Source organism: Equus przewalskii, chromosome 14 (assembly GCF_037783145.1).
Source record: "Equus przewalskii isolate Varuska chromosome 14, EquPr2, whole genome shotgun sequence".
NCBI lineage: Eukaryota > Metazoa > Chordata > Mammalia > Perissodactyla > Equidae > Equus > Equus przewalskii.
In genome coordinates, this window is record NC_091844.1 from 78,560,690 (window position 1) to 78,588,526 (window position 27,837).

A 27,837-nucleotide genomic window follows, 5' to 3' on the forward strand; every position below is an offset into this window, starting at 1 on the left:
ACCACTGTGCTCTGGGACCGGTCCCCTCGTGGTGTTTTTACAGCAAGCATTTTAAACTCCTAAAATTTGCTTTAAAATAATGTGCTTTGTAGAAACATCCTGTAAGAAAATGAAAGAGCAGGAAGGTTTTTTGTTTTTATGGTGATCAGGCCTAAGATCAAGCCATATTTGGTGAAAGTTATTTTCATGAGATTAGTAATCTACTGTTGTTGAGGTTGGTTTTATATCTTAGTTTGATGCATCCTTTAACTGTGCATGTAAATGGTCTTATTGGCTCGTCTGAATTAAGTTTGGGGAAGGCTCCAATTGCCCTCTACCTGCTATGCACAAATCTTACCTGGTGGATCTGAGTATGAAGCAGGGGAATATGGGAAATGAGGATGGATTTGTGCTTGGGGGCTAGAGTGTAGCCCCTGTGTCCTTTCTGGAGGCAGTATAGTACGCTAGCTACGAGTGTAAGCTTTGGATTCTAACTGTCGGGTTGTGTTCAAAGCCTGGCTCTGTCGTTAATTAGCTTTGCGAGGAGGGGCAAGTTAACTTAGGCGTCAGTTGTCTCAGTGTAATATGAGGAAGCTAATATCACCTACGACATTGGATTGGTAGGACTGAATGAGACATGTATGTTAAAAGCATTTCACACTGTCTGGTCCAGAGGAGGAGATCAGTAAATGTTAAAAGATTGTTGTTGTTGCTGATCATCATCGTTGATATACTATTGCTAATACTGTTGTTACTGCAGTCATGTGTTGCTTAATGACAGGGGTATGTTCCGAGAAATGCATTGTTAGATGATTTTCTTGTTCTGTCAATATCATAGTGTACTTACACACACCTAGATGGCATAGCCTACTACACATCTAGGCTATATGGTACTACTGTTGTGGGACGGCCGTTGTAGATGCAGTCTGTTGTCGACCAGAACGTCGTTATGTGGCTAATGATTGTATATCAGTGGTGTTCAGCACATTGATGAACATTTAGTTGTGCTTTGCCTTGAAATTGCAGCAAAAATACTTTATTATCCGAGGACTCTTCAGGCCTACCTTTTGGAGTGGACCTCTGAGCAGAACTTGTCTTTAATATGTGTTTTGATAAAAAATAGGTATGTTTTCTTAACCATTTCTGTTCAGTGAAACTTAACAAAGTTTTACAACTTTCTGGTATTTAAATACCAAATAAATATTATTTTTCTGAGGGCCCCATGCCATTACTAATCATTTTAGTAATAACCCTTGTATCTAAAATGTACTTTGTATAGAAAATACAAATCTGAACTTGTGATGCATTTTTCTAAAATTTTTTAAAACATTGTGTGTAGCTTATGGAACCATGTCTGCTTTAGTTAGAAAAGGCAGTCATAGTTTGCTAGGTTTATTTTCTTCCCTGTTCCTCAATTCATTGCTACAATTTGTTCTTATGTTGGAGGAGTGAGCATTCTCATCATCATTTTATCCAAATGTTCTCTTGTTTACTTTTCATTTCAGTGGTCTGTGATAAAATATTAGTTATTGACATGGAAGAAAATAAAAAATTTTTTACTTGGTAAAAAATGAAATATGTGATTGTGGCATCCATTCTAAATAATCATCTGCGTGATTCAGAAATTTTAAAATATGAACTGAAATGCCTTCAAAAATGTGTCTCTGGTACATATTTGTTAGGACATTACATGCTAGCTGAAAAGTGGGTAAAATACTGTGTTTTAAAAATATGGTATAATACATTTCTTATTGAATATATCTAATGGAGAACTTTGACTTTGGATAATTTGCACCAATAATAATAACTACAAGGGGGGTGCTGTTGATCGATGACTCGGCACTTCCCATTCCCAGACCTTTGAGCTCCCATCTTCTGCTCTAACCCCCCGTGGTCTCCTGTGACCTTTTCCTTGAGGATTGTTCTCTTCACCAACGTAATTTTTAAACATTTTGAAGTGTTTCTTGTGTAAGGCATGTCTTATAACCTAGTAAGATAAGAAAGTGCAGAATATAGCCTCATAATATAAAAAAGTACAATCTTTTCTCTGGGGCTATGATAAATTTTAGGAAAATGCTACTACTGATGCTCAGAAATATGAGAAGAAATGTTTTTTGAATCATGAAAGCAAAGCAATTGAAATTTGTTTTTAAAATTTTTGTCTTTATTGTTAATTTATAATGTTTCAGTTGTTTTCACGGACTTATGGAATATTAGAGCCAAAGGGGCTCTTAGAAATAATATCTGAAGTGCTTCACTTTAGAAAGTCTCGTGCCAAACACTGTCTAACTAGTTAAACGACAGGTGTGTTTGTGTCTCCCTTGCCTCCCGGTTCGTAGGGCATTGCTCTGCTCTGTTACCGTATTGTCTTCACCTCACTTTTCCTTTTCAATTTCTTCTTAATTCCATCCAGTCAGACCTTATCTTTGCCTCTTTTAGATTCTCTTGCTGTCATCTTTTAGTGATATTTTTACCTTACAAAATCATTTTTCCACTCTTGCTATTACCTGTCCTATAGGTCTGTGCCGTCTAATATGGTAGCTGCTACCTGCACATGGCTATTTAAATTTTAATTAAAATTAAATAAAATTAAAGTTCTCTTTCTTAGTATCAGTGCCACATTTCAAGTACTTAGTACATGTACACATAGCTAGAGTTACCGTATTGGATAGCAGTTATAGAACATTTCTGTGACCCCAGGAAATTAGATTGTAAGCTTTTTGAGGGCAAGGGACCATTTATGTTGGTATTAAGAACATAAAACGTGGGCTCTTGATAAATGTTTTAGAATGTGTGAATGAACACATACCCATAATGTCCTTTAGTTCCTTGCCAAAATTTTGTTTTGAATTCTTTTCGTTCTTTTTTTTTTTGAGGAAGATTAGCCCTGAGCTAACTTCTGCCAATCCTTCTCTTTTTGCTGAGGAAGACTGGCTCTGAACTAACATCCATGCCCACCTTCCTCTACTTTATGCGTGGGATGCTTATCACAGCATGGCTTTTTGCCAAGTGGTGCCATGTCTTCACCTGGGATCTGAACTGGCGAACCTTGGGCCGCAGAGAAGCAGAACATGGGAACTTAACCGCTGTGCCACCGGGCTGGGCCCTTGAATTCTTTTCTTTTTAAACCATTTTATGATCAAGGAGAAATCAGCAAGTTGCTGGTTTTTATTTATGTATTGTATAGGATATGTATTATGTACCACTTCACATACCATAAGTAGAAATCCTGGGGATTTAAGGTTATAGAGATACTTTTTGCATCGTGTTCCTTGTATAGCCAGTCATTGAGTAATGTGTATTTTAAATGCTTATGTATTTTTTTTTTAATTTAAGTTATAATGGCGACTCCCTGATGATCATTCCTTGGCATGAACGTAAACACCGAGATAAAGATTGGTGCGAGGAGTTGGAGTGCAGGTAAGAATGAACCAGCCCGGGGGGGTGTCTTCATTTCTCTGTGGGATGGATGAATAGAAGGCCTGTGCAGGTGATGTGTGCTGTTTGGTCACTTACTTGATGGTGGTCCCTGATTTAGGGAGTTTGAGTGAAGTTTTTTCAAAAACTTGACTCCATTATGTTAAAATTTTTTAATGGAAAAATATTAAATGCTACAGAGGAATTATTCTAAATATGATCCTGATACAAGAAATCTTCATTTTGAGATATTCGCTTTCAATCTTTGCCATATAAAGGTAGATTTTTCATATTTGTTATTATGGTATGCATGCGGTTTTGTTCTTGATTCAGTTTTAATTTTCAGTTTTATAAGACTTAACCTTGGAAAGAAGGTGGGGGCATCCAGTACTGCAGAGGAGGGTAGGAGATGAGGTGTGGGGCTGAAAGTTCATGTGAGCAGCATTGTGTCCCTTTATCCCGCACTCCTCAAAGTCAGGCAAATACTCCTTCACTGTCTCTTCTTCCATATTTTCCCTACCTGAAATCAGAGGAGTTTTTGGATTCATGAATTGAGCCAGAGAACCTCCAGATCGAGCCAGGAAGTCTCCAGATTCCTGGACATTAGGCACAGCATAGGTTGGGGGTGGAGTGATGGGGTTGAGAATCTGGGCATTTTGTGAAAATCTGTTTCTTGTGTGTTGGAGCTCTGATTCCCTTCCCCCTCGGTGCTCCCAGAATGCAGGCATGTTCCCCAAGTAGAAGTTTGGAGAATTCTTTTCTGGAGAAGTAATAGCCTCAGAGAAGAGGCCTCGGGATATTGAGACACACTCCCAAAAGTTGGTGCACTATCAGGTCACAGTGAGGCCAAGAGATGAACAGGTCCTGCCGCACCTACCTGGCTTCCTGGACATCTGAGGATTGCCTACTGCAGGCAGAACAAATGGATAGGAAAGGCCAAACAAGCAGAAAATGGAACTGAAAGAGACCACGCAAAAAGAAGAAAACTTAAGAAATTATAATTCCTGTTGCCCAGGGGATAAGAGAAGATACTGAACTTGTGAAATTACAATAGGATTTTATAAAATAAGAACATAGAGCTAAAAGAAATTTGGGAAATTAAGAAAAAAGATGATAGTTGGTATTTAAAAATTGGATAGAAGATAAAAGTAAAGAACTTTCCTAGAAATTAGAATAAAAATATAGAGTTAGACAATAAGAGAGCAAATATGAAAAACAAGTCTAATGTTCAAATTATATATATTCTTGTAGGTGATGATGGAAAATAGAGGGGAGGGAATTATAAGAAATAATTCAAGCTTATTACTTATAATTGAAAGTTTGAGTTTCAGATTGAAATGTCCACTCCACAAAACCATACTATCATGAACCTTCCAGAATATCAGAGTAGTAGTTTTCCAAAGTGAAAAACATGTCACATAATAGGAATTTGGAATCAGAATGTCATCAGACATCTCCAGAACATCACTTGAAGCTAGAAGACAATGGAGCAATCCTTTCAAACTTTTGAGAGAAAGTATTTTTTATCTAGATTTCTCTATCTAATTAAAGTCATCAGTCAAGTGTGAGGATACTCATGTAAGGACTCATAAAATTTACCACTGGTGTTCCTTTTTCTTTTCAGGAAGCCATTATGAGATGTGGTTTATTAAAATGAGTGAGTAAATTGAGAGAAGAGAAAGCATTGGATTTAGAAATGGCTCTACCATAGGTAACCATAAAGGAAAGGCCCAGGATGACAGCTGTGCTCTGGTTGGGGAGAGAGAGCAGCTGGTACAGACTGTGGAGGGGTGCGGATGGCTTGAGAGCCAGGTCTCTCAAAAAAATTGTAAAAATGGGACTGATATGTTATCTGCTATATTTAACTGTTTGGAAGAGACTTTTATGTTTTGCTATTGATAGGCCTTTTAGAGAATTTGGCAAAAAAGAACAATGGATGCATATAAGTAAGTGGGAGGGATGAGGGGATAACAGCCAGTTATTAAGTCAGAAAATAAAAAGTTTTTCCAGAAGAGGAATAATTATAATATACTACTTGGCTCAGGAGTAGATAGTTTTCACAAAAGCATAATAATATAAATAATTAGTAGTTTAATACAACTTGTGATATATCCATAATGGGAGGAAGAGGTGTAGGGGAAATGGATAGTTGTGGTTTAAGACCACTAAATAATGTCTAAAGGAGATAAATCAGGAAATAGTCACAAACACAGATTTAGACACACAGAAGAAAAGCCAGGAAGAAAACTGAAAGACTTGAACATGGTGTAGAGGGTGGCAAGGACGTGGGCAGTGGGATTGTGTGTGGGATTGTTGGCTTGTTATTTGATATGTCTTTTCATTCTTTCAGATTTTTAAAAGTATGTACTTATCTGTTTGATGAATGATAAATAAAAGCCTAACTGGTAGTGTGATCATTACCAGTGAAATTTGGAAGCTTTCTTCACATCAGCAGTAATGTTGGCAGTTGCCCTTAATATCACTATATTAACGTTGGTTTATAACATTATATAAATTTCACCTGAACCATATCATTATAATTTGACTTCTGTATAGACCACATTGTATTCACCACCAGAAGTCTAGTTTTCATCGATCACTGTAAAAATGTCCCCCTTTACCCCTCTACCCTTCTCCCCACCTCTCTTTCTCTATAGTAACTGCCAATTTGTTCTCTGTATCTATGTGTTTGTTTTTTTATATTCCACATAAGAGTGAAATCATATGGTATTTGTCTTTGTCTGACTTATTTTGCTTAGCATAATACCTTCAAGGTCCATCGATATTGTCGCAAATGGCAAGATTTCATCATTTTTATGACCGAGTAGTATTCCATTGTGTATATATACACACACACCACATCTTCTTTATCTTTTCATTTGATGATTGGCACTTAGGTTGTTTCCATGTCTTGGCTATTATATTATAAATAGTGCTGCAGTGAACATAGAGGTACCTGTATCTTTCCAAGTTAGTGTTTTTGTATTCTTTGGATAAATACTCAGAAGTGAGATACTTGGATTATATGGTAGTTCTATTCTTAATCTTTTGAGGAATCTCCATACTGTTTTCTATAGCGGCTGCACTGATTTACATTCTTATATCAGCAGTACATGAGGGTTCCCTTTTCCCCACATCCTCTCTAACACTTATTATTTCTTGTTGTTAGTAATAGCCATTCCGATGGGTGTCAGATGATATCTCATTGTGGTTTTGATTTGCATTTCCCTGATAATTAGTGATGTTGAACATCTTTTCATGTGCGTGTTGGTCATCTGTGTATCTTCTTTGGAAAAATGTTCACATTCTCTGCCCATTTTTTAAATTGAGTTATTTGTTTTTTTGTTGTTGAGTTGTATGATTCTTTATATATTTTGGATATAACCCCTTAATAGATATATGATTTCGAATATCTTCTCCTAATTGTTAGGTTTTCTTTTGTTTTGTTGATGGTTTCCTTTGCTGTGTAGAAGTTTTAGTCCCATTTGTTTATTTTTTTCTTTTGCTTCTCTTGCCTAAGGAGACATATTCAAAACGATACTGCTAAGACTGATGTCAAATATTGTACTACCTATCTTTTCTTCTAGAAGTTTTATGGTTTCAGGTCTTGCATTCAAGTCTTTAATCTATTTTGAGTTAATTTTTGTGCATGGTGTAAGATAATGGTCTATTTTCATTCTTTTGCATGTAGATGTCCAGTTTTCCCAGCAACATTTATTGAAAAGACTTTCCTTTCTCCATTGTATGTTCTTGGCTCCTTTGTCGAAAATTAGCTGCCCATAGATGTGTGGGTTTATTTCTGGGCTCTGGATTCTATTCTAATGATCTGTGTGTCTGTTTTGATGCCAGTACCATGCTATTTTGATTATTATAGTTTTGTGGTATAGTTTGAAGTGAGGGAGTCTGATACCTCCAGCTTTGTTCTTTTTTCTCAGGATTTCTTTGACTATTTGGTGCCTTTTGTTGTTCCATATAAATTTTAGGATTCTTTTTTCTATTTCTGTGAAAAATGTCATTGGGATTTTGATAGGGATTGCACTGAACCTGTAGATTGCTTTAGGGAATACAGGTGTTTTAACTGTAGTAGTCCTTCTAATCCATGAGCATGGAATGTCTGTCCATTTGTTTGTCGTCTTCGATTTCATTCAACAGTGTCTTACAGTTTTCAGTGTATAGGTCTTTCATTCCTTGGTTGAATTTATTCTTAGATATTTTATTCTTTTTGTTGCTATTGTAAATGAGATTGTTTTCTTCATTTTTCTCTCTGCTAATTTGTTGTTAGTGTGTGGAAACATAACTGATTTTTGTATGTTGACTTTGTACCCTGCAACTTTAGTGTATTTATTATTTCTGATAGTTTTTTGGTAGATTCTTTAGGGTTTTCTATGTATAAAATCATGTCTTCTGCCAATAGTAACAGTTTTACTTCTTTTCCAATTTGGATCCCTTTTATTTCTTTTTCTTGCCTAATTGCTCTGGCTGGGACTTCTAATAGTGTGTTTTAATAAGAGTGGTGAGACTGGGCATGCTTGTCTTGTCCCGTTCTTAAAGGGATAGCTTTCAGTTTTTTACCATTGAATATGATGTTAGCTGTGGATTTGTCATATATAGCCTTTATTATGTTGAGGTACTTTCCTTCTGTACCCATTTTATTTGGAGTTTTTATTGTAACTGGATGCTATGTGTTGTTGAATGCTTTCTCTGCATCTATTGAGATGATCAAGTGATTTTTATTCTTCATTTTGTTAATGTGGTGTCTCATGTTGAGTGATTTGCAGATGTTCAACCATCCTTGCATCCCTGGAATAAATCCCACTCGATTGTGGTATATGATTCTTTCAGTGTATTGTTGTATTTTATTTGCTAATATTTTGTTGAGAATTTTGACATCTTTGTTTATCAGTGATATTGGCTCATAATTTTCTTTTTTTGTGTTGTCCTTGTCTGGTTTTGATTTCAGTATAATGTTGCCTTCATAAGATGAATTAGGAAGCATCCCTTGCTCTTCAATTTTTCAGAAGAGTTGTACAGCATAGACATTAAATGTCTTTTGAATATTTGGTAGAATTCACTAGAGAAGTCATCTGGTTCTGTACTTTTAATTTTGGGGAGGTTTTTGATTACTGTTCCAATTTTCTTACTAGTGACTGGTATATTCAGATTCTCTATTTCTTCTTGACTCAGTTTTGGAAGGTTATATGATTCTAGGAATTTATCTGTTTCTTCTAGGTTATCCAGTTTGTTGGCATATACTTTTTCATAGTATTCTCTTAATAATTCTTTGTATGTATGTGGTATCCATTATAATTTCTCCTCTTTTGTTTCTGATTTAATTTATTGAGTCTTCTCTCTCTTTTGCTTAGTGAGTCTAGCCAAAGGTTTTTCAATTTTGGTTATCTTCTCAAAGAACCAGCTCTTAGTTTCATTGGTCTTTTCTATTTTCTTTTTGTCTGTATTTTCATCCTGATTTTTATTTCTTTCCTTCTGCTGATTTTGGGTTTCTTTTGTTCTTTTTCTAGTTCCTTTAGGTGTAATGTTAGATTGTTTATTTGAGACTTCTTTTTTGTTTCTTGAGGTAGGCCTGTATTACTATTAACTTCCCTTTTAGAGGCACTTTTGCTGAATCCCATAGATTTTGGGATGTGGGTTTTTATTTTCACTTGTGTCCAAGTGTTTTTTGAGTTCTCCTTTGATTTCTTTCTTCATTCAGTAGTTGTTTCAGTAGTATGTTGTTTGATTTTCAGATATTCCTGGCTTTTCCATCTTTCTTCTTGTAATTGCATTTCTAATTTCATACTGTTGTGGTTGGAAAAGATGCTTGATGTGATTTCAGTTCTTAAATTTATTGAGACTTGTTTTGTTTCCCAGCATATGGTCTATCATTGATACTGTCCCATGTGCACTTGAGAAGACTCTATTCTGTTGCTTTTGGGTGGAATGTTTTGTGTGTATATCTATTAAGTCCATCTGGTCTAATGTTTCATTTAAGACCGATGTTTCCTGCCTTGCTTTCTGTCTGCATGATCTATACATTGATGTAAGTAGGTTATTAATGTCCCCTGCTATTACCATGTTGCTATCAGTTTCTCCTTTTAGGTCTTTTAATAATTGCTTCTTATATTTTGGTGCTCCTATGTTTGGTACATATATATATTAAGAAATGTTATATCTTCTTGATGTATTATTCTTTTTATCATTATAAAATATCTACCTTTGTCTCCTGTTATGTTTTTGGCTGTGAAGAGTATTTTGTCTGATATAAGTATGGCTACACCTGCTTTCTTTTGGTTGTCATTTTCTTGTAGGATCATCTTTCATCCCTTCACTTTGAGCCTATGTTTGTCTTTAGAGTTGAGATAGGTTTCCTAGAGGCAGTATGTTGTTGGGTCTTATTTTTTAATGTATTTAGCCATTCTGGGTCTTTTGATGGTGAATTCAATCTATTTACATTTAGAGTGATTATTGATGTATTAAGACTTAAAAACTGCCATGTTATCTTTCGTTTTCCAGGTGCTCTATATTTCCATTTTTTCCCCTTGTGTTATGTCTGCCATTTCAGTTTGGTTGTTTACTTGATGTTTTTCTGTTTCCTCTTTTTTTATATTTTGTGTCAATGCCCTGAATTTTTATTTTTTGGTTATCATGAGGTTTGTATAAAAGGTCTCATAGATAAGATAGTCTCTTTTTCTGCTGATAGCATCTTATCTTTATTTGCCTATACAAGTTCTGTTGTTTTTCTTTTCCCCTGCTATGTGGGGTTTTTTTTTTTTGGTGAGGAAGATTGGCCCTGAGCTAACATCTGTTGCCAATCCTCCTCTTTTTGCTTGAGGAAGATTGTCCTTGAGCTAATATCAGTGCCACTCCTCCTCCACTTTGTATATACGATGCCGCCACAGCATCACTTGATGAGCAATGTGTAGTGCACACCTGGGATCCAAACCCACAAATCCTGGGCCACCAAAGTGGAGCACGTGAACTCAAACGTTATGCTGCTGGTCCGGGCCCCTCCCCTTCTTTGTTTTTGTTGTTCCAAATTATGTTTTTATGTTGTGAGTTTGTTACCAAGTTGAAGTGCTTATAGTTATTTTTAATGCTTTCTTTCCCTTACCTTTGTGTTATAATTAAGTGTTTACCATCCTATTCTGATACAGAGTTGCAGTATTCTGATTCTGTCTGTCTATTTATCACCTTGTTCAAAGTTTTGTATACCTATGTCTTTTCATTTCAGGTAGGAGAGCTCCTTGCAACTTTTCTTGTAAGTCCATTGGTGATGAACTCCCTCAGCTTTTGTCTTGGAAAGCCTTTATTTCTCCTCATATCTGAAGGATAACTTTGCTGGATAAAGTATTCTTGGCTGACAGTTATCTGTCTTCCATTTTTTGAATATATCATACCACTGTCTCCTGGCCTGTAGAGTTTCTGTTGAGAAATCTGCTGATAAGCTTAGTGGTTGTTCCCTTGTAGGTTATTGTTTTTTTTTTTCTCCCCCTGGCTGCTTTTAATATTCTTTCTCTGTCATTGAATTTTGACAGTCTTATTATCATGTGTCTTGGAGAAAGTCTTTTTTTGTGTATGTGAGGAAGATTGGCCCTGAGCTAACAACTGTTGCCAATCTTCCTCTCTTTTTTGCTTGAGGAGGATTGTTCCTGAGCTAACATCTGTGCCAGCCTTCCTCTGTTTTATATGGGATGCCGCCATAGCATGGCTTGACGAGTGGTGCTAGGTCTGCACCCATGACCCAAACCTGTGAACCCTGGGCCACCTATGTGGAGCATGCAAATTTAACTACTATGCCACCAGGCTGACCCTGAAGAAGATCTTTTTACATTGAGATAATTAGGTGTTCTCTTAGCTTCATGGATTTCTATAGACAGTTCTTTCCCCAGGTTTGGGAATTTCTCAGCTATTATTTCTTTAAATAAGCTCTCGGCTCCCTTGTCTCTCTCTTCCCCTTCTGGGATACCCATTATTCTCATGTTGCCCTTTCTAATGGAGTTAGATAATTCCTGTAGAATTTCATTTCTAAAAAAACCTTAGTTCTTTCTCCTCTTCTCCCTGCATCATTTCTAGATTTCTATCTTTGAGCTCACTAATTCTCTCTTCCATATGGTCTGCTCGATTTCTGGTGCTTTCTACTTTATTCTTCATCTCATTTATTGAGTTCTTTAGCTACAGAACTTCTGTTTGCTTCTTTTATAGAGTTTTAATTTCTTAGGTAAAGTATTTCTTCTGTTTATTAATTTTATTCCTGAGCTTGTTGGACTGCCTTTCTGAATCTTCTTGTAGATTGTTGAGTTTTTTCATAACAGCTAATTTGAATTCCTTATCAGTTAGATCACAATCTTTCATGACTTTATATTTGGTTTTTGGAGAACTGTTATTTTTATTTTTTTGATGCTATGTTAACATGGCTCTTCTTGGTGCTTGATGAGTTATTCCTCTGTTGGCACATTGTCATAGGGAATACCTTTTTTATTTAGCTATTGCTTTGTTTCTTTTGATCCTGATTATTCAACTGATTGGAGATTAGAGGCCTGCCTTTTTTTGTTTTTTTTTTCAGAAGGTAACGCTATATCAACAGTTTTTGGTTTCTCTTACCTGAGCTGCCTCTTGCTGTATTTGGTGGTTGGCACTTTCCACCCTCCACTACCTCTATTCGGAGTGTTGCCAGAACTCTCGTCATCACTGTCTGCAATTCTAGGGGTCACTGATGCCTTGCTGTTGCTGGTATGGCTGCAGGCATTGGCTTTGTTGCTGGGGGTATAGGGATGGCTGATGCCTCTCTTGTGTCTGGGATCGCCTGGATCAGAACCACTGCCAGTGTGATGGGAGAAGGGAGAGAGGTGGGAGTGAGTTGGGTTGTTGGGTACCATCTCCACTGTTGCTTGTTTCCTTGTGGCTGCATGCACTGCTCTGTTTGCAAGGCTAGAGTCACATGCATGCCTCTGCTGCTGTTACCAGGCTCTGAGTTGTGGCGTGGGGCTCCACTTTTGTGGCTACTGTGCTCCACATGGGTGTGGGCACTGCCGTGACCAGGACGCTGGAGTTATTTGTGTGCCTCCTCTGCTGCCCACCAGATTCTCTGTGGCTGGGTGGCTGGGCGCTGCTCTGCTTTTCCCCCCGTTCGCCTCCTCTTTGTGCTCCGATCCACCAACTTCATATGTACTGATGTTCTGGTGTGTTGGGCAGTGTAGCCTTTGTTGGGTTATGAATGTTTTATTTGCTGTAGGTTGAAGAGGAGAGACAAGTGGATCCTCTCACACTGCCAGGATGATGACATTGCCTTCCCTTAGTTTTGTTTCTTTCAGTTTTGATATCTGAGTTAATAGAATATGTAACTCTTAGTTACCTTTTTCACTTCAGTGAGTTTTAGTGTGATAGCAATTGAATATCCTGCTGTGTTTTTGCTATTATTTGATTTTAAAATATTATTTTTAATTTTTATTAAAGTTGTATATATTTGCAAATAGATTATAGAGTTAAAGTTTCTGCAAAACTTGTTTAACAAAAAAATGAGCAAACACCAAAACCCATAGTCCTTTGTTTTGCTTCTTCCATATCCTGCCCTCTGGAAGGAACTACTTAAATTATTTTAAATGATTGTTTTGGTCTTTACTCCACTCTCTGAGTAAGATAATTGCATAGCTACTTCTTGATGTTTTAGCTCCAGGCGTTAGCTGTGGACTTCATAGAAGGGAAGATAATGGTTTAGTCTCTTTTTACTCCAACTATCCCGATCCTCCTTGAGTATTTACCTTGCCCCTGCTTCCTTTTAAAAATATTTTACTGTTGTTTCAGTGGTGTTTCAGGAGAAAGTGTAGCTTAGTGCTTTGTATGTGTCAGCCATATTTAACTAGAAGTCCTCATTTACCAATTGTAATGAGCGATTGAAAAGGTAGCTACGTTTGAAAAGGTGGGAGTTGATGCCGGTGGATATGGAGGCAGGGAAAGGTGTGATGATGCTGTTGACTGCATGCCTCTCACTTTAAGATGGTGCCTTTGACAGAGTCCACTGTCCTGTTTGTCTGATACTTCCTGGTTCTTCTTAGCCTGTGCCTTTTAATGATTCTAACAAGTAGATAAGTGGAATGAGGACATTTCTTCTCAGACTGGGCACAGCAAGCTAAAATGTAAGAAAACTTGCTGTGCTGGAACTCATAAAACTATAAAAATGAAAAGCCTGGAAAAGTTTGACAGAAGAAAAGGTGCTTCTGAAGATGATACAAATTTTCAGTAGTACAGGCCGTATCTTGTTGCCTTTTCTTTTAATTAATGTCTTTCCTCTGTTAGATTCAAGAATATTGAAGGAAGAAAAACATGCAGTATCTATTCTTATGAAGCACATAATCTGGCAGGAAAGATGCTGCCACTGTCAAGTACTAACGTGACGAGCGCTGTGAGAGAAAAGTGCAGGGTTCCCTGGGAGCATGTGATAGGGCAGCCTCAACTTGGTGGAGGTCAAGGAGGCTGCTCCCGGGGCAGTGATGTGAAATCCTAGATTTGAAGGATGAGTAAGATTTAACTCAGTGGAGGATGAGTTTGGTGAATGAGAGGAGTGAGCATTCTAAGCAGAGCGAAGAGCACGTTGGAAGGTTCAAGGCAAGGCCCCCTTCAAGGACTGAAAATAAGATCTGTATTGTCGAAGTATACAGAACAAAAGTGAGACCGACACCAGGGTGAGGCTAGAATGTTTTAAGGCAGATTACAAGCTATAAAAGTGTGGGCATCGAGATGACATAATTAGGTTTCTGTTTTTAAAAAGATAGCTATATTACCTGAGGATATCATGAATTTAGTTTTGATCTTGTTGCATTTGAAATCCTTGTGAAATATCTAAGAGTAAATAGCAGGAAGATTTTGAAGATTTTGGAGCTTGTAAGTGAAGTCTGGGTTGGGGGTAAAAATATGGTAGTTTTTGTAATGTCTGTGGTAATTTATATGTAGAGCTGAAGGGGAGACCTAGACGCATAGAGTGAGACGAGAGCTGCGCTCAGCATTTGGAAGAGCTAGTATTTACTGGTCGGCTAGAAGAGGATATTCTAGCAAGAGGACTGAAAAAAGAGCAACCAGAAAGATGAGAGAAATGTTGATGCTATATGGCATACTGGAATGAAAGACAAGCATGTTTCTGGAAGGAGAATGTGGTTAAATTCTCTCAAATGGTACTGAGGGAAGAGAAGTACTGAAAAATGTATCAAAGGAGGGCCTGGCCCCAGGGTCAAGTGGTTAAGTTTATGCACTCCACTTTGGTGGCCCAGGTTCATGGGTTTGGATCCTGGGTGCAGACCTACTCTACTCACCAGCCATGCTGTGGCAATGACCCACATACAAAATAGAGGAAGTTTGGCACAAATGTTAGCTCAGATCTAATCTTCCTCCAAAAAAAAAAAAGAGGAGGACTGGCAGTGGATGTTAACTCAGGGTGAATGTTCCTCAGCAAAAAAAAAAAAAATACATATATATACGTATATATATATACATGTGTATATATATATACGTATATATATCTCAAAGTTGCTTGTGGCTATTTTTCTCTGCTGAAATGGGTTAACCCTTTTTTTCTTTTTCTTGTTTTGGTGAGGAAGATTGGCCCTGAGCTAACATCCATTGCCAGTCCTTCTCTTTTTGCTTGAGGAAGATTGCTGCTGAGCTAACATTTGTGCCAGTCTTCCTCTATTTTGAATGTGGGAAACCACCACAGCATGGCTTGATGAGTGGTGTGCAGGTCTGTGCCTGGGATCCAAACCTGTGAACCCTGGGTCGCTGAAGTGGAGCATGTCAACTTAACCACTATGCCACTGGGCCGGCCCCTGGGTCACCTTTTCTAAGGGGAATATAAGGGGGAGGTGCTGGGATTTTTGTGTGGCAGTGATGGGGAAAAGTCACTGGTCAGAATGTCCATGACAGTAGTGAGACTGTGAGTAAAGGACTGCCAGTCGTAAGCACAGCAGCTTGTGTAAGACGTGGGTAAAATGCCCAAATATTTATGGGGTTTGTGTCTGGTCATGTGTTACAGCCACTAGTAATTCTAATAAAAATAATACCTATAAATAGAAATTAAGCACCTGCTCTGTGCCAGACAGTGTACTTTCTTAATGTGATTTTGAATATTTTTGCATAGTATTATTCCCATTTTTATATGAATAACACAAATCTTAGTCTAGTTTTAGCTAAGTAATTTATGCAGGGTTTCACAGCTTTTAGTGATGGAATTGTGCGTCAGCTTCAGTTATGATTCCAAAGCCCCTTGCCTTATAATAGTAACAATTATGGCATCTGTCATTTACTATTGACTTACTTTAAATAAATGAATGTCCCTAATGGGACACAGCATTTTCCCATATGTCTATCCAAGAAATCTTAGTTTAAATTTTTTCTGTTTAGTCCTTAACCATGGAAGGGAATTGGCCAGGATCATCCTCATAAAAACTCATAATCTGTGATCCGTGTGACATTATCCTTGTGTCTGTTCCTCTAGATGTTGTTTCTCTTTCACTCCTGATGGTGAATGGTGTAGAGCTGTTCCGTATTTTGCAAATGTCAGTGCAGTGCTATGTTACTGACACCTAGTAAAGGGATATTAACAACATAAATCAGGTGTATTTTCTCTTACTTTTATGAACATGTGAAACAAGATTTCTTAATTTATATTTGAATTGGAATCTCCTGGGAGTGTTTTCCTAAGCTATCCTGGCTGGCCATCACTGGTCGTTTTGATTTAGTAGGTCTGTGGCAGGCACCAGCCACGTGCATTTTGTAAAAGCTTCCCAGGGTGATTTTGATTTTGTTAATACTTATTTGATTGATTTGTGGCGTAGTTGTTTTGATTTATTGTCCCATTCTGAATTTTTAAATTGGGAAACTAATAGGAAAATAAATTAAACATCCTAAAAAATGTCTCATTTGTCTTCTAAGTGTGCACATATATACAAGAAAACAAACACACCCCTCAAGACGTACGTACATACTCCCTGTCTCTTCAACCACTCTCTCCCTGTCTCTGTCCCTGTCTCTCTCTCTCTCTCTCTTTCTCTTTCATAAAATTATAACTTTTCCCAGCATTTCAGTAAGTTGTTAATTGTTCTTTTTGTGCTTTGCAGAATGGTGGTTGAACCAAGTCTCCAAGATGAAAGTGAATTCTTATATGCTGCCCAGCCCGAGTTGCTGAGGTTCAGGACAAGCCAGCTTGCAGTGGAGAAGGTTATGGACTGGTATCAGAGCAGAGCAGAGGAAATAGAGCATTATGCCCGACAGGTGAGGGGAGAATGACATCTGCTCAGCGAGGCAGCGGGGCTGCGTGGGATCCTTAGGATTCAGTGCATGTAGAGGCTGCTCACAGTGTTGCCAGGAATCATGTCTATGGTTTGCAAGGGATGAAATGAATATTTCTTATTACTTTTGTTCATTTATCCTTTGCCTCAGAAGCTTTTGTCTCTTTTTTTTGATTCTTAAAGAGCAACTACATACAAGAAAAGTTCAAAATCTTTTTTTAAAATGTAAGCTGCAAAATATGGTATATACTGTCCTAGATTTTCTGTATATTTTTAATAGGCTTAATACCCTGTTCATTTAAAAGATTGCATCAACCTAGAAATGCTTGGCTAGTCCTCTGTCATATTGCAGTATTGTAGTTGATTGTTATTTTGCTTTTCAGGAGCCCCTTTCAAGGCTCTGTTTCTGGTGTCTTCCTTTAATTCCAAGCCTGATTTTCCTCAGTCTCCATATGCCTTTACTGAGATGCATCAGAGAGGGGGTGTGGAAGAGCGAGATGAGGATTGTACTGAAGCTTAGGATACCTCAATACTAATCTTGACTCTTCCACAAACAGACCTGATAACTCTGGACCTGCTACCTACCTTTTCTGTACCTTGGTTTTCTCATGGAGTTAGTTCTTGTACCAGAGTCTGTGAAAACAAAGCAAGTATACAGGGGATGACATTAAAAATTCTGCTAATTGAGTGCTCTGCCACTGTAAGGAATAGTTGTCTTCATCTTAGAGAACAGAAGTTGTTAATTCAAAGCCAAGAATGGCAGAATGCTCTTTGAAATCTCATTCAGGGTCTGGCCAATGGATGGCTTTTTCTTTCTGCTCACAGTCTTGGCTTTGGACCACCTGTCCTACCATCAGTTTTTCGTTGATGGAAAGGGTGATTCCAGGGGGTCTGATGAGCAGCAATACCGTGGGAAGGAATATGTCCCCTTTGTTTAAATTTCTGCTTAGTGTGTTTCCACAACCCTGTATCTCCAGTTGATAGTCTTCTTGAATTCCTATTTAATCTAATTTCTATTTTCAGTATTCGTAGAATTGAAGATGAATTGTTTGCTGGAGTTGATGGCAATCTTATAAACCACACTTTTTGGAGGATGGTCAAGAATATTTGTGATTGGCTATCTAGGTTTTTGAAGATGGCTGAGGACCATAGCACATTTGAAAATGTTTAGAATCCTAAGCTATCAGCATGAAAAGAATCTTTGGTGATGATCTAGTCAAATTCTCTCAGTTATAGATAGTTAAATTTCCCAGAAAGGAAAGTGAGCGACTTGCTCAGCGACACACAGTGGCAGAGCCAGACAAAACCCAGGTCTCTGGATAATCTTTCCTATAGGGTCCCTATAAAAATGGACTATTACACAAATCTTAATGACTGAGAGTAAGATGAATTAATCTAAAAAAAGCGGTTCTCGATTTTCAGACCCATAGTATCTTTTTTTGTAGCAAATATTTTGTAATGCTTCCTTATTATCCTGATGTGAAAATCATAGACAATTCTTATTTACAAAAATAATTTCCAAAATGGTTAATGTTATGACTTTACTTCAATATGTAGAATAAATAAAATATGTAAATGCTTGATCATGACTACACTAGGAAGTAGTCAGTGAGAAATCACGTTGAATAAGACAACTGAAATAGACAGATTTAGGTATGTTGTATTGTTGAGTCAAATACCACAAATTGTTGTCTTGGATGCAAACAACTCATGGTAAAATTTTGAACAAAACAAAGTAAAATCTTCCCTTGATTATACAGTACCTGCATTCCAAGAAAATTCAGTGTAAATTAAACCATACAAAATAGAATTTTGTGCAAATGTTAAATGAAGTTGAGATCTGTCTGGACTCTGATCATTGTAACTTGGTTTTCAGGACATTTGAAAGGTCGGCAGGAATTAGGATGAGTTGGTTTTGCGGAACTGCCCTGCACACAGCATGATGTCTGGCATTCCTGGCTTCCACCCACTTAATGTCAGTAGATGCCACTAATTCCTGTGATGGATGAAATGCTTCCTCAGAGTGTCAGAATGCCTCTTGGTGGACAGCTCTGCCGTTGAGAACTGTAGTCTTAGCAATATCACGCCTCTGGAAATGACCAGTTCATATTGGTCACCTTAAAGAAAGTCATTATTACTTTGCCATTACAGAAGAAACTCACTTGGTAATAATTGATGAAGAAAGCTCTTAAGTGAGCCAATGAAACACATTTTTGTACAGGCAAATGTAGGTTGTGTAATCATGCATCTAGACATCTTTTAAGACTCCAGTGGCATCATGTGATTTACCGAAATTTTACAAATGCATGTAGTTTACTATTTATTGTCTCTGGCTAACAAGACAAAGGATCCTGCTTTATGGACCAGTTTTGTCTGAGCACTTTGTGGTTTTTTAGCTGAACTTCTAGATATAGCTTCTTGAGAGTAAGGAGAAAAGTGTATGTACATGTGTATTTATATATACATTAAAAAAAACTGATTTCTAGGTTGTTCTGTCAAATGAGCCAAGAATGAGAATTAAAAAAATTTCTCATGCCTTTAAAAAGTCCTGGGCAACCAGCCTCATGCATTTCAAGAGATCAGTAATGACTCCTCAATGTTTAGTGTTTAAATATTTTGTAACCCAAATTTTAATCATCATTCAGGTCTTTAAGAATAGCTGTAACAAAAAAAGAAAAAGGGCCATACTTGTATGCGAAATAAATTATCAATTTTCTTTACACTAATCTGTTCTTGTTTATTTACTTTATATACATTTTTTAGAGGCGTTTAGGTTTTAGGTATTTTTAGAAAGTACAGAGAGTTTCCATATTCCCCCTCTCACCTCCACCCCACCCGCTAGTTGTCCCACACACTAGTTGTCCCTATTATTATTAACAGCTTACATTTGAGTGGTACCTTTCTTATAGTTAATGAACCAAGATGTTCTTCAGTAGGTGAATGGATAAATAAACTGTGGCATATCCATACAATAGAATATTATCCAGTGCTAAAAAAGAAGTAAGCTATGGAGGCATGTTAAATGCATATTGCTAAGTGAAAGAAGACAACCTGAAAAGGCTATGTACTGTATGATTCCAACTATATGACATTTTGGAAAAGACAAAACAATAGAGACAGCACAAAGATCAGTGGTTGCCCGGGGTTGGTGGGGGAGGGATGAATAGGTGGAGAATGAGGATTTTTAAGACAGTGAGAGTACTCTGTACAGTACCATAACGATGAATACATGTTATACATTGTCCAAACCCATAGAATGTACACCACCAAGAGTGAGCTCTAATGTGAGCTGTGGACTTCAAGTGATTATGATGTGTCATTGTAGGTTCATTGACCGTAACAAATGTACCACTCTGGTGGGGGACGTTGATAATACAGGAGTTTGTGCATATGTGGGGGCGCTCTATGGGAGATCTCTGTACTTTCTGCTCATTCTGCTGTGAACCTAAAACAGCTCTAAAAAATAGTCTATTAAAAAAAAAACTATTCTAGTAATAATTCCTAGACATCTTGAATTCTTTTTTGAGTAATTAGGAATAATTGTGAAGAAAGAAAAGTGATTTGGGGGTGCTTTATTTAGCTTATTTGTGGTCCTTCTTTTATCTCTTTCATTTATTTAAAAATACTTATAACAAAGGTATTGTTCTTTAGCTTCATTTTAGATATCGATGTTTCATGTGCCTTATGCTACAATCAAAGTGATAGCTGTCATGGTTTTATCTTTTACACTTTTAGAGGTTTAACTGATGTGAGACTTTTTCCTTAGTGTCTACAAATGCCTTTAGCAAAACTTGTTTGTTGATGTAAGAATAATGTATAGTGGTGAATTTATCCACTGAGGGCTCAGAATCTGTGGTATAATTCTCTAGGTTGTATTAGAGCTTGTTTTCGTTTAAGGTGTCAGTAATTTGATTTTAAAACATTTCTACTTCAGTAACTTTTAGGAAGGTAACAAATTCAAAGTTGGTATTAGAAAAATGAATCTGGGTCACAAAATTAGTAGTGTATTACACGCTGATAATGTATATGTGTTCAAACTATTACTTGCACAAGGTTATGTTTTGCGCATTGTTTTCTTCATGCTTTCTGAAAATTCATCTGGGGGAGGGTTTTTTTTTAATTGGTATACTGGTAGATGTATTCTTCCAGATGTGAACTGTATTGTTATTACTAGATATTAAGTTAAAAACATTTATCTGTTGAAGTATTAGCAGATCCCTCCTGTTTGCCTCATGCCTTACCTGCCTCTAGCTTTTCCCTTTGTAGTTACTGTGCCACTCTTTCCAGCTGCAAATGCGTTTCTTCTTTTTTCACCTTGTCTTCACTGGTGAGTCCCTGCGTCTTTGAAGGGCTTTGGGCGCTCCTCGAATATTGCTTCGCATTTTTTCTGTGCATCGCCTGGCTATCCTCTCCTCCTGTCTTCTACCCCACCACCTCCTCATCCTTCTCAGAAAAGATTTTGCTTTGTATTTCATTGGAAAATTTGAGAATTCCCTTCCATTTGTCCTTACTTTTTCCAGTTTTTCCCAGGGGAAGACATCTTTCTTCTTGCGTTCAAGCTACTTGTTTTCTTTACCTGTACTCTGGATTCCACACTCCCATGCTCAGAGTTGTTCTCTCGGTCATTTCTTCGCTGTCTCCTGTAGCTTCAACCTCTCCTTTTCTACTGTGTCTATTACCTTTTTTCCTTTTTTTTTTTCATAAAGTTCAAATCACTCCTATTTTATAAATACAAAAAACATAAATCAGAGCCATATTCTCCCTGGCTTCTGTTATAGTTGTCTTCTTTCCATCATAGCTCGGCTCAGAAATAGTCTCTTTGCTCTTCATAATCACTTTCTCAGCGTTTGCTTACTCCTCGTTCCCTGGAGCCTGGCTGCTCTTACTACTCTCCTGCAGCTGCATCAGTGAGGCTCCCAGTAAGACATTACCACCTCTTAACGTCAGAGTCCCCTCCTTTGTTATTTAACAGCACTGTCCTTCGACACCACTGCTTCCTCTTTCCTGCAGTCTCCTCTGCTTAGCCTTCTGTCGTACCATTTTCACTTCTTCTTTCTTCTTGTCTTAGCCATTCATGTTAGTCTCCTCCGTGTGGCTCATGTTCTTTGGCTTACCCCTTATATATTGCTGTCCCCCATTCCAGTAATTGTGGTGCTCCTAACTAGTCTGCCTGTTTTCAGTCCGGTCCATTTCCAATTCATCATTCACATTTCATTCGTCATTCAATAAATACTTACTAATATTCTTTCTGAAGCATGTAAACCTATTTATGACATGCTTCAGTTGAAAATCCTTTGGTAGTGGTTCCGTTTCAGGATAAACTGCAAATTCCTTAGCTCAGCAAGCAGCAGTCTTCATTATCTGGCTCCTCCCCCCTGCTCTAGCCGTGCTTCTCATCTCTTCACCTCGTACCTTCTTTTCAGTCTTCTGGAACCAATTGTACTTTCACCACACATTGTGCATCTCTGCCTTCCATGCTGTGCTCCTGTCTCTCTTCCTTCTTCACCTACTAATATCCATTCATTCTTGAAAGTGCATTGTATGTGTTCCCCGCTCTGGGAGACTGCGACACTCTCAGGTTGGGCTACGTGCCCTTTTCTTTGAGATCCCAGTCATCCACAGCACTTACCTCGCTCTACTTCAACTGTGGATTTATCGGATTGTGTTTCACTACGAGATGGAGAGATCTTTGAAGGAAGACGCTTCGTCCCATTTATTTTTATATTCCTAACACTTAGAATGGTGCTGAATTCATAGTAAGTTCTCAATAAAGTTATTAGTCTAGGAGTAGGGGAGTAAGTAAGGAGCGGTACGAGGCACTATGGGTTAAGGCCACATTAGATGATATTGCCCTCAGTCAGAATATGTCATTTCATAAACCTGATCAAGTGATAGGAGTCAAATTGCTGTGTGCTGAGCATCTATGGGGAAATCATTCTTCATTTTAGTCTAAGTGAGGTCTAAATATTTTAATTGAGACAGAAAAAGTGTCCATCAGAGTTAGGCGTTCGCCAAGAATTTACTGAATGCCTTTTGTGTGAGAGGCACTGTGGAAGGTAGGTACTGAACACGAATATAAAAGCCAAACATTCTTTTTGGAGCAGAGTGGTATAGTGAAAATAGGATTAATTTGGCAATAGCACTCACTAGCTATGTGGGTTTTTTTCTGCTTGTTAATGTGAGAATTAAATAGACAAACTATATGTAAAACTTCTCTGTAAACTGCAGTGCTGTGTGAACTTAAGATGGTTGTCTTCCTCTGAGTATCTTTATCTTCAGTATTTCTTGCTGATGGTTTGATTCTTTTGATACAGTTTAAGGCTGATATATTTGATAAAGAACTCTAATGTTTTTGTACTGAATAAAACATGTATGTTACTGATAATGTGATTTTATAGAAAATGATTACAAGAATTAGATTCTGTATTGGAGGCTTTTATTTTAGACTATATGGAAAAGATATAATAATCAGAGACTTACTATGACTTTTCCATTTTAGGTTGACTGTGCTTTGTCACTTATTCGACTTGGAATGGAGCGGAGCATTCCTGGGTTGCTGGCTCTGTGTGATAATTTGGTTACTCTGGAAGCATTGGTTTATGAAGCCGGCTGTGACTTAACCCTAACCTTGAAAGAACTCCAGCAGATGAAAGACATTGAAAAACTAAGATTACTGATGAATAGTGTAGGTTTTATTTTGACTTTCTTTTTAAGCATTCCTTATGTACTGTGATTAATGTGTGTCTCAAAGCCAAAGATGAAATGTCCTCCAAGCCTGAGAACTTAGTAAATAAAGGAAGGTTTCTTGACTTCAAACAAAAACCAAATCAGGTGCTGGCCCCATGGCCGAGTGGTTAAGTTCGCGCGCTCCGCTTTGGTGGCCCAGGGTTTCACAGGTTCAGATCCTGGGCGTGGACATGGCATTGCTCATCAGGCCATGCTGAGGCGGCATCCCACATGCCACAGCTCGAAGGCCTCACAACTAAAAGTATACAACTATCTACTGGGAGGATTTGGGGAGAAAAAGCAAAAAAAAAAAAAAGAAAAATTGGCAAGTTGTTAGCTCAGGTGCCGATCTTAGAAAGAAAAAAAAAATCAAATTTTATGAATAAATTACTGAAGGCATCTAAATCCATTTTGGCTGTTTTTGTACCTTGCTTGCTCTTTATTCATACTCATCTGTATATAATTTTTTTCCTTCCAGCTAGGCATATTTCTAAACTAGTTGTCATTCTAGTAATCATGTTTCTAATCCTTCACTGCGTTAGAATTCCCAACCACTTATATATTTCAAGGTCTTAGAGAAAGAAAGTGCTGGAGTTCAAAGGGCTGGTTGAGTGTCTGTGTGAAGACAGCATCTTGGCTTGAGGGTTGCTATGTTTTAGAGAATTTGCCCAGCCATTCTTAGATTTTTCCTTGGGTCATCCTGGAGAGAAAGTACACTTCTCAAAGTTAGAACCTGGGTTCTACTAAGTGAGACACATTGAGATGAGAATGATGGGCCAAGGAGGTCCAATACTCTTTTTAGTCTTTTGCTCTTTGGCAGCCTGATGTGAATGGGCCGTATAAGGGATGGAGTCACAGCTGCCTGACATGTTTTCTCCCTCGATTCTTCCCTCTCTCTCATTCTGTCTTTTTCATCTCCTTTTCTCTTTCCTTCTCTTTCTCATCATCTTTCTCCCTCTTATCAATCCCCCTTTTCTCTCTCCCTCTGTCACTATCTTCCCTTTCTCTTATTTCTTTCTTTTCCTGATAATCCAACCCATGAAAATTAATCTACGTTACATGTAACTCCTCTTAAGAGATTTAAGTATATCTCCTGGGGTAATTAGGAGAAGAGATTGTATAATCTCAGGGATAATGAGTAAAATTATGTGTGTCATTTAGAGTTTTGTGAAGGTAGATATAAAGGGGCAAAATGAAACAGAGGAAGAGGAAAAGGAAGGGAGAGAATCTGGGATTTTATACATGAGACTATTCTCAAGTGGCTTCTTTCTATAACTTCTTCATGCTTCTCTCTCTTTCTCTGCTTTTTTCTGTTTCACACTTTCTGTTGGCCTATGGTCTCTGACTCTCTTTACACACACACACCCCCCCCCCCCCCCCACTTTTGGGGTGGACCCTCTCTTTGTTCTGGAAGACCTCATGAGCGAGTAGTAGTAGCAGCGTTTGTCTTCCAGAGCTGGGCCTGGGCTGTGAGAGACCCCAGAGTGATCATGGTGCTCAGGAGTCTGTTGTGCTGTTAGCTGTCCTAGCCCCAGGCAGAAGGGGACTCTCCAGCTGCCTGTCAGTCTCCATGTGAGGGGTGAACTGGAGTATCTGTTTTAGAAAGTGTTGGGCTTTCACTGTTTAACGTCAGTCTGATTATCTGTGAGCTTTAGAACTTGTTGTCTGGTATAATCAAATATTTAATGTGTGTGTGTTTGTTTTGGTTAATTATATTTTCAGTGTTCTGAGGACAAGTATGTGACAAGCGCCTACCAGTGGATGGTTCCCTTTCTCCATCGTTGTGAGAAGCAGTCTCCCGGTGTGGCTAATGAGCTGTTAAAAGAATACTTGGTAACTTTAGCTAAAGGAGACTTAAAATTTCCCCTCAAGATATTTCAGCATTCCAAACCAGATGTAAGTAAAAGCTCTAATTCTTAAAAATCTTTACATAATTGGGTTTTATTTCTCAATTTTTTATGATAGGTTTTGCAAGTAATTTCCCTTTAAACAGGAAAAGAGATGGTTGTCTTTTTTTTCTTTAAAAGTGTTTCAACAGTTCTGTCCAAAAAGTTTTTTAGAAGTTTATAAAACTATATGTTTATTTTGATTGATTTACTCCAAAGTTTGTTGACTGTCTACAATATTTTGGAAACTGGCAATACCAAAATGTCTTAATAGTTGATAGGTATTGAATTCTTACTATGAGCAGGTGCTTTACAAGTGTTAACTCATTTAATCCTTACAACAGTCCTATGAGGTAGATATTTTTATTATATGAATATTATAGGATAAGAAAATTGTGATATAGAGTGGTTGGGCAAGCCTAGGATCACACAGTAAGGAGTGGAACTTGAGCTCAAACATAGGTGTTCTAATTTCAGAGCTGTGTTCTTAACCATTATGCTTTACTATAACACCCCAATAGAAGAAGAAAAGATTTCTGCCCTTGAGGACCTTCAAAATATTTATGAAATTTTTAGGCTCTCATAGGAGATCTTGTAATTATTCTTAACTTATATCTGCTTAAGACTACTGTATTTATAGCTCTGTATTTCTGTAGGGTTCAAATAGTTGTTTAGATTTGCTGGTGGTAAGTCGTTTGTTAAGTGAAACATACTGTTGCCAAGTAAATAACCTCTTAATTTAGCTATAGATCTAATTGCTGTTTCAAGACATAGTGGCTTCCTTTCCTTTGGAGGGGACTCAAGCACGATGGCATAGTCACTTGAGGCGCTGACTTTGTAGTGAGATTCAAAGCATTAGAATGGGATTCAGCAGAAGCCGTTTAAGAGGCCTCTTCTAGTCCTAGATTCTAACTCAGTGTACTTTCTTGTCCTGACCTTTGTTAGCCATCTGAAGTCCTCTAAGGTGTATGGTCACAGACCAGGGTAATCACGGTAAAAAGAAAAGCTTTACTTAGTTAACCTTACACATTTTGTTTCCAGAAAGGTTGTCTGTCAGAAATATATCTGTTCATTGGCTATGTAAAATTTTCCATCTTCTCATAAGCAGTTTCTGCTTAGTATTCTGATTTTAAATTTGGGGTGGTTTACTGTGAGCCAAGGGTGGCTTGCTTATGACAGCAGAATACTATGTGAGAAGCCGGATGGATTGAATATGAATGTTTTATGAGGAAGAAAGAAGTGACTCTAAATTCTTTCCAGTAATCTTGTTTGTGATACTTCTTCCTTACAGACTCTTGTAAACCTTTTGTATATAGTCAGCTTTTTGTTGTTTTTACTTGGCAATTTAACAGGTGCCTTTTGAATAAAACATAGCCATTTGCCTTTGTTGAAATGTGTAAACATCAAAGCAGAGAACAGTGGTGTTTCTGGGCTCTTCTTTTCCAATCCAGGCTATATAATTCTATCGGTGTTATCTTTCCACAACGCAAATTTGATCACGTCATGATCTATGGAAAATCTCCAGTGGCTTACCCTTGCCTGAAGGGTGAACGCTGGGCTCTGTAGAGTGGCTTGGAAGGTTCTTGGCGGTCTGCCTCTAGTCTGCCTCTTCAGCCTCATTTCCCTCCATGAATGCAATAGTTCATTCACCTCTTCACCCTACCAAGTTCTTCCATGCCTCTTTGTGTTGTTATAGGCTAATTCCTTTGTCTGGGCTGGTCAGCCCCCCTTTCGTTCATTTAACGCATACCTACTTATCCTTCAAGATCCTGCTCTCTAAGAGTCTCTCTGTGAAACCTTCCAGGACTTACCTGTACTGTGACAGGGCTTGTACCTGCCTCTGTGATAACCCGAATCACACTGTGCTGTAATTATTTGTTTGCATGTTTGCCTCTCCCTCCCTTTGTTTCCTATACGTGTCCTCTATGTCTCATGTGTCTCTCTGTTACCGGGGGCCTTGTAGAGAGCAAGTGCTCAGTAAATTTTGGCGGAGCAGATGAATGAATGATTGAAACTGGGTTTCATTATGATGCTTTAGATCACTTGATTACATTTGTTTGCTTTACCAGTGTTGTGCTTGGAACATTGTTTTTATTTTATTTTACTTGACTGTTTACAAAAAGAATGTCCTTTGGATCTGCCATGAATCATGCACAAAGTATTTTTAATAATATAACAGCAGCAATGATTTCTGTATCAGACAGCTTAGACTAAGTTATGCTGCATTAACAAATGACCTCTAAATCTTAGCAGCTTACAACAGCAAACATTCATTTCTCACGAGTGTCATATAGGCTGTGGTTGGGCTTCTGCTCTGTTCCATGTCTTATTCATTCTAGGACTCAGGCGGAAAGAGCAGTCCCCTTTTCTAACTTGTGGCATAGGAAAAGGGACAAAGTAGAACCACACAGTGACTCTTAAAGCTTAGCTCAAAGTGTCTCAAGTTACATCCTCTCACATTTCACAGGCAAAAGGAAACTTGTGGCCAAACTCATGTTACCGGGGCAGGGAAGAATAATCCTCTCTTAGGAAGCGGGGAGCGGATAATTGGGAACAAT

At 37.9% G+C, this 27,837-nt stretch overlaps 1 protein-coding gene across 1 annotated transcript in view; it reads left to right on the forward strand.

Moving 5' to 3' along the window:
* The window catches only part of NBAS (NBAS subunit of NRZ tethering complex), a 331,777-nt gene that overhangs the window by 114,199 nt on the left and 189,741 nt on the right, over positions 1-27,837 (forward strand). Inside the window, exons 22-25 of the mRNA XM_070574395.1 lie at positions 3,316-3,399; positions 16,497-16,650; positions 23,167-23,352; positions 25,116-25,289. Coding sequence (XP_070430496.1) covers positions 3,316-3,399; positions 16,497-16,650; positions 23,167-23,352; positions 25,116-25,289 — 598 coding nt within the window. The remainder of the gene's footprint in view (positions 1-3,315; positions 3,400-16,496; positions 16,651-23,166; positions 23,353-25,115; positions 25,290-27,837) is intronic.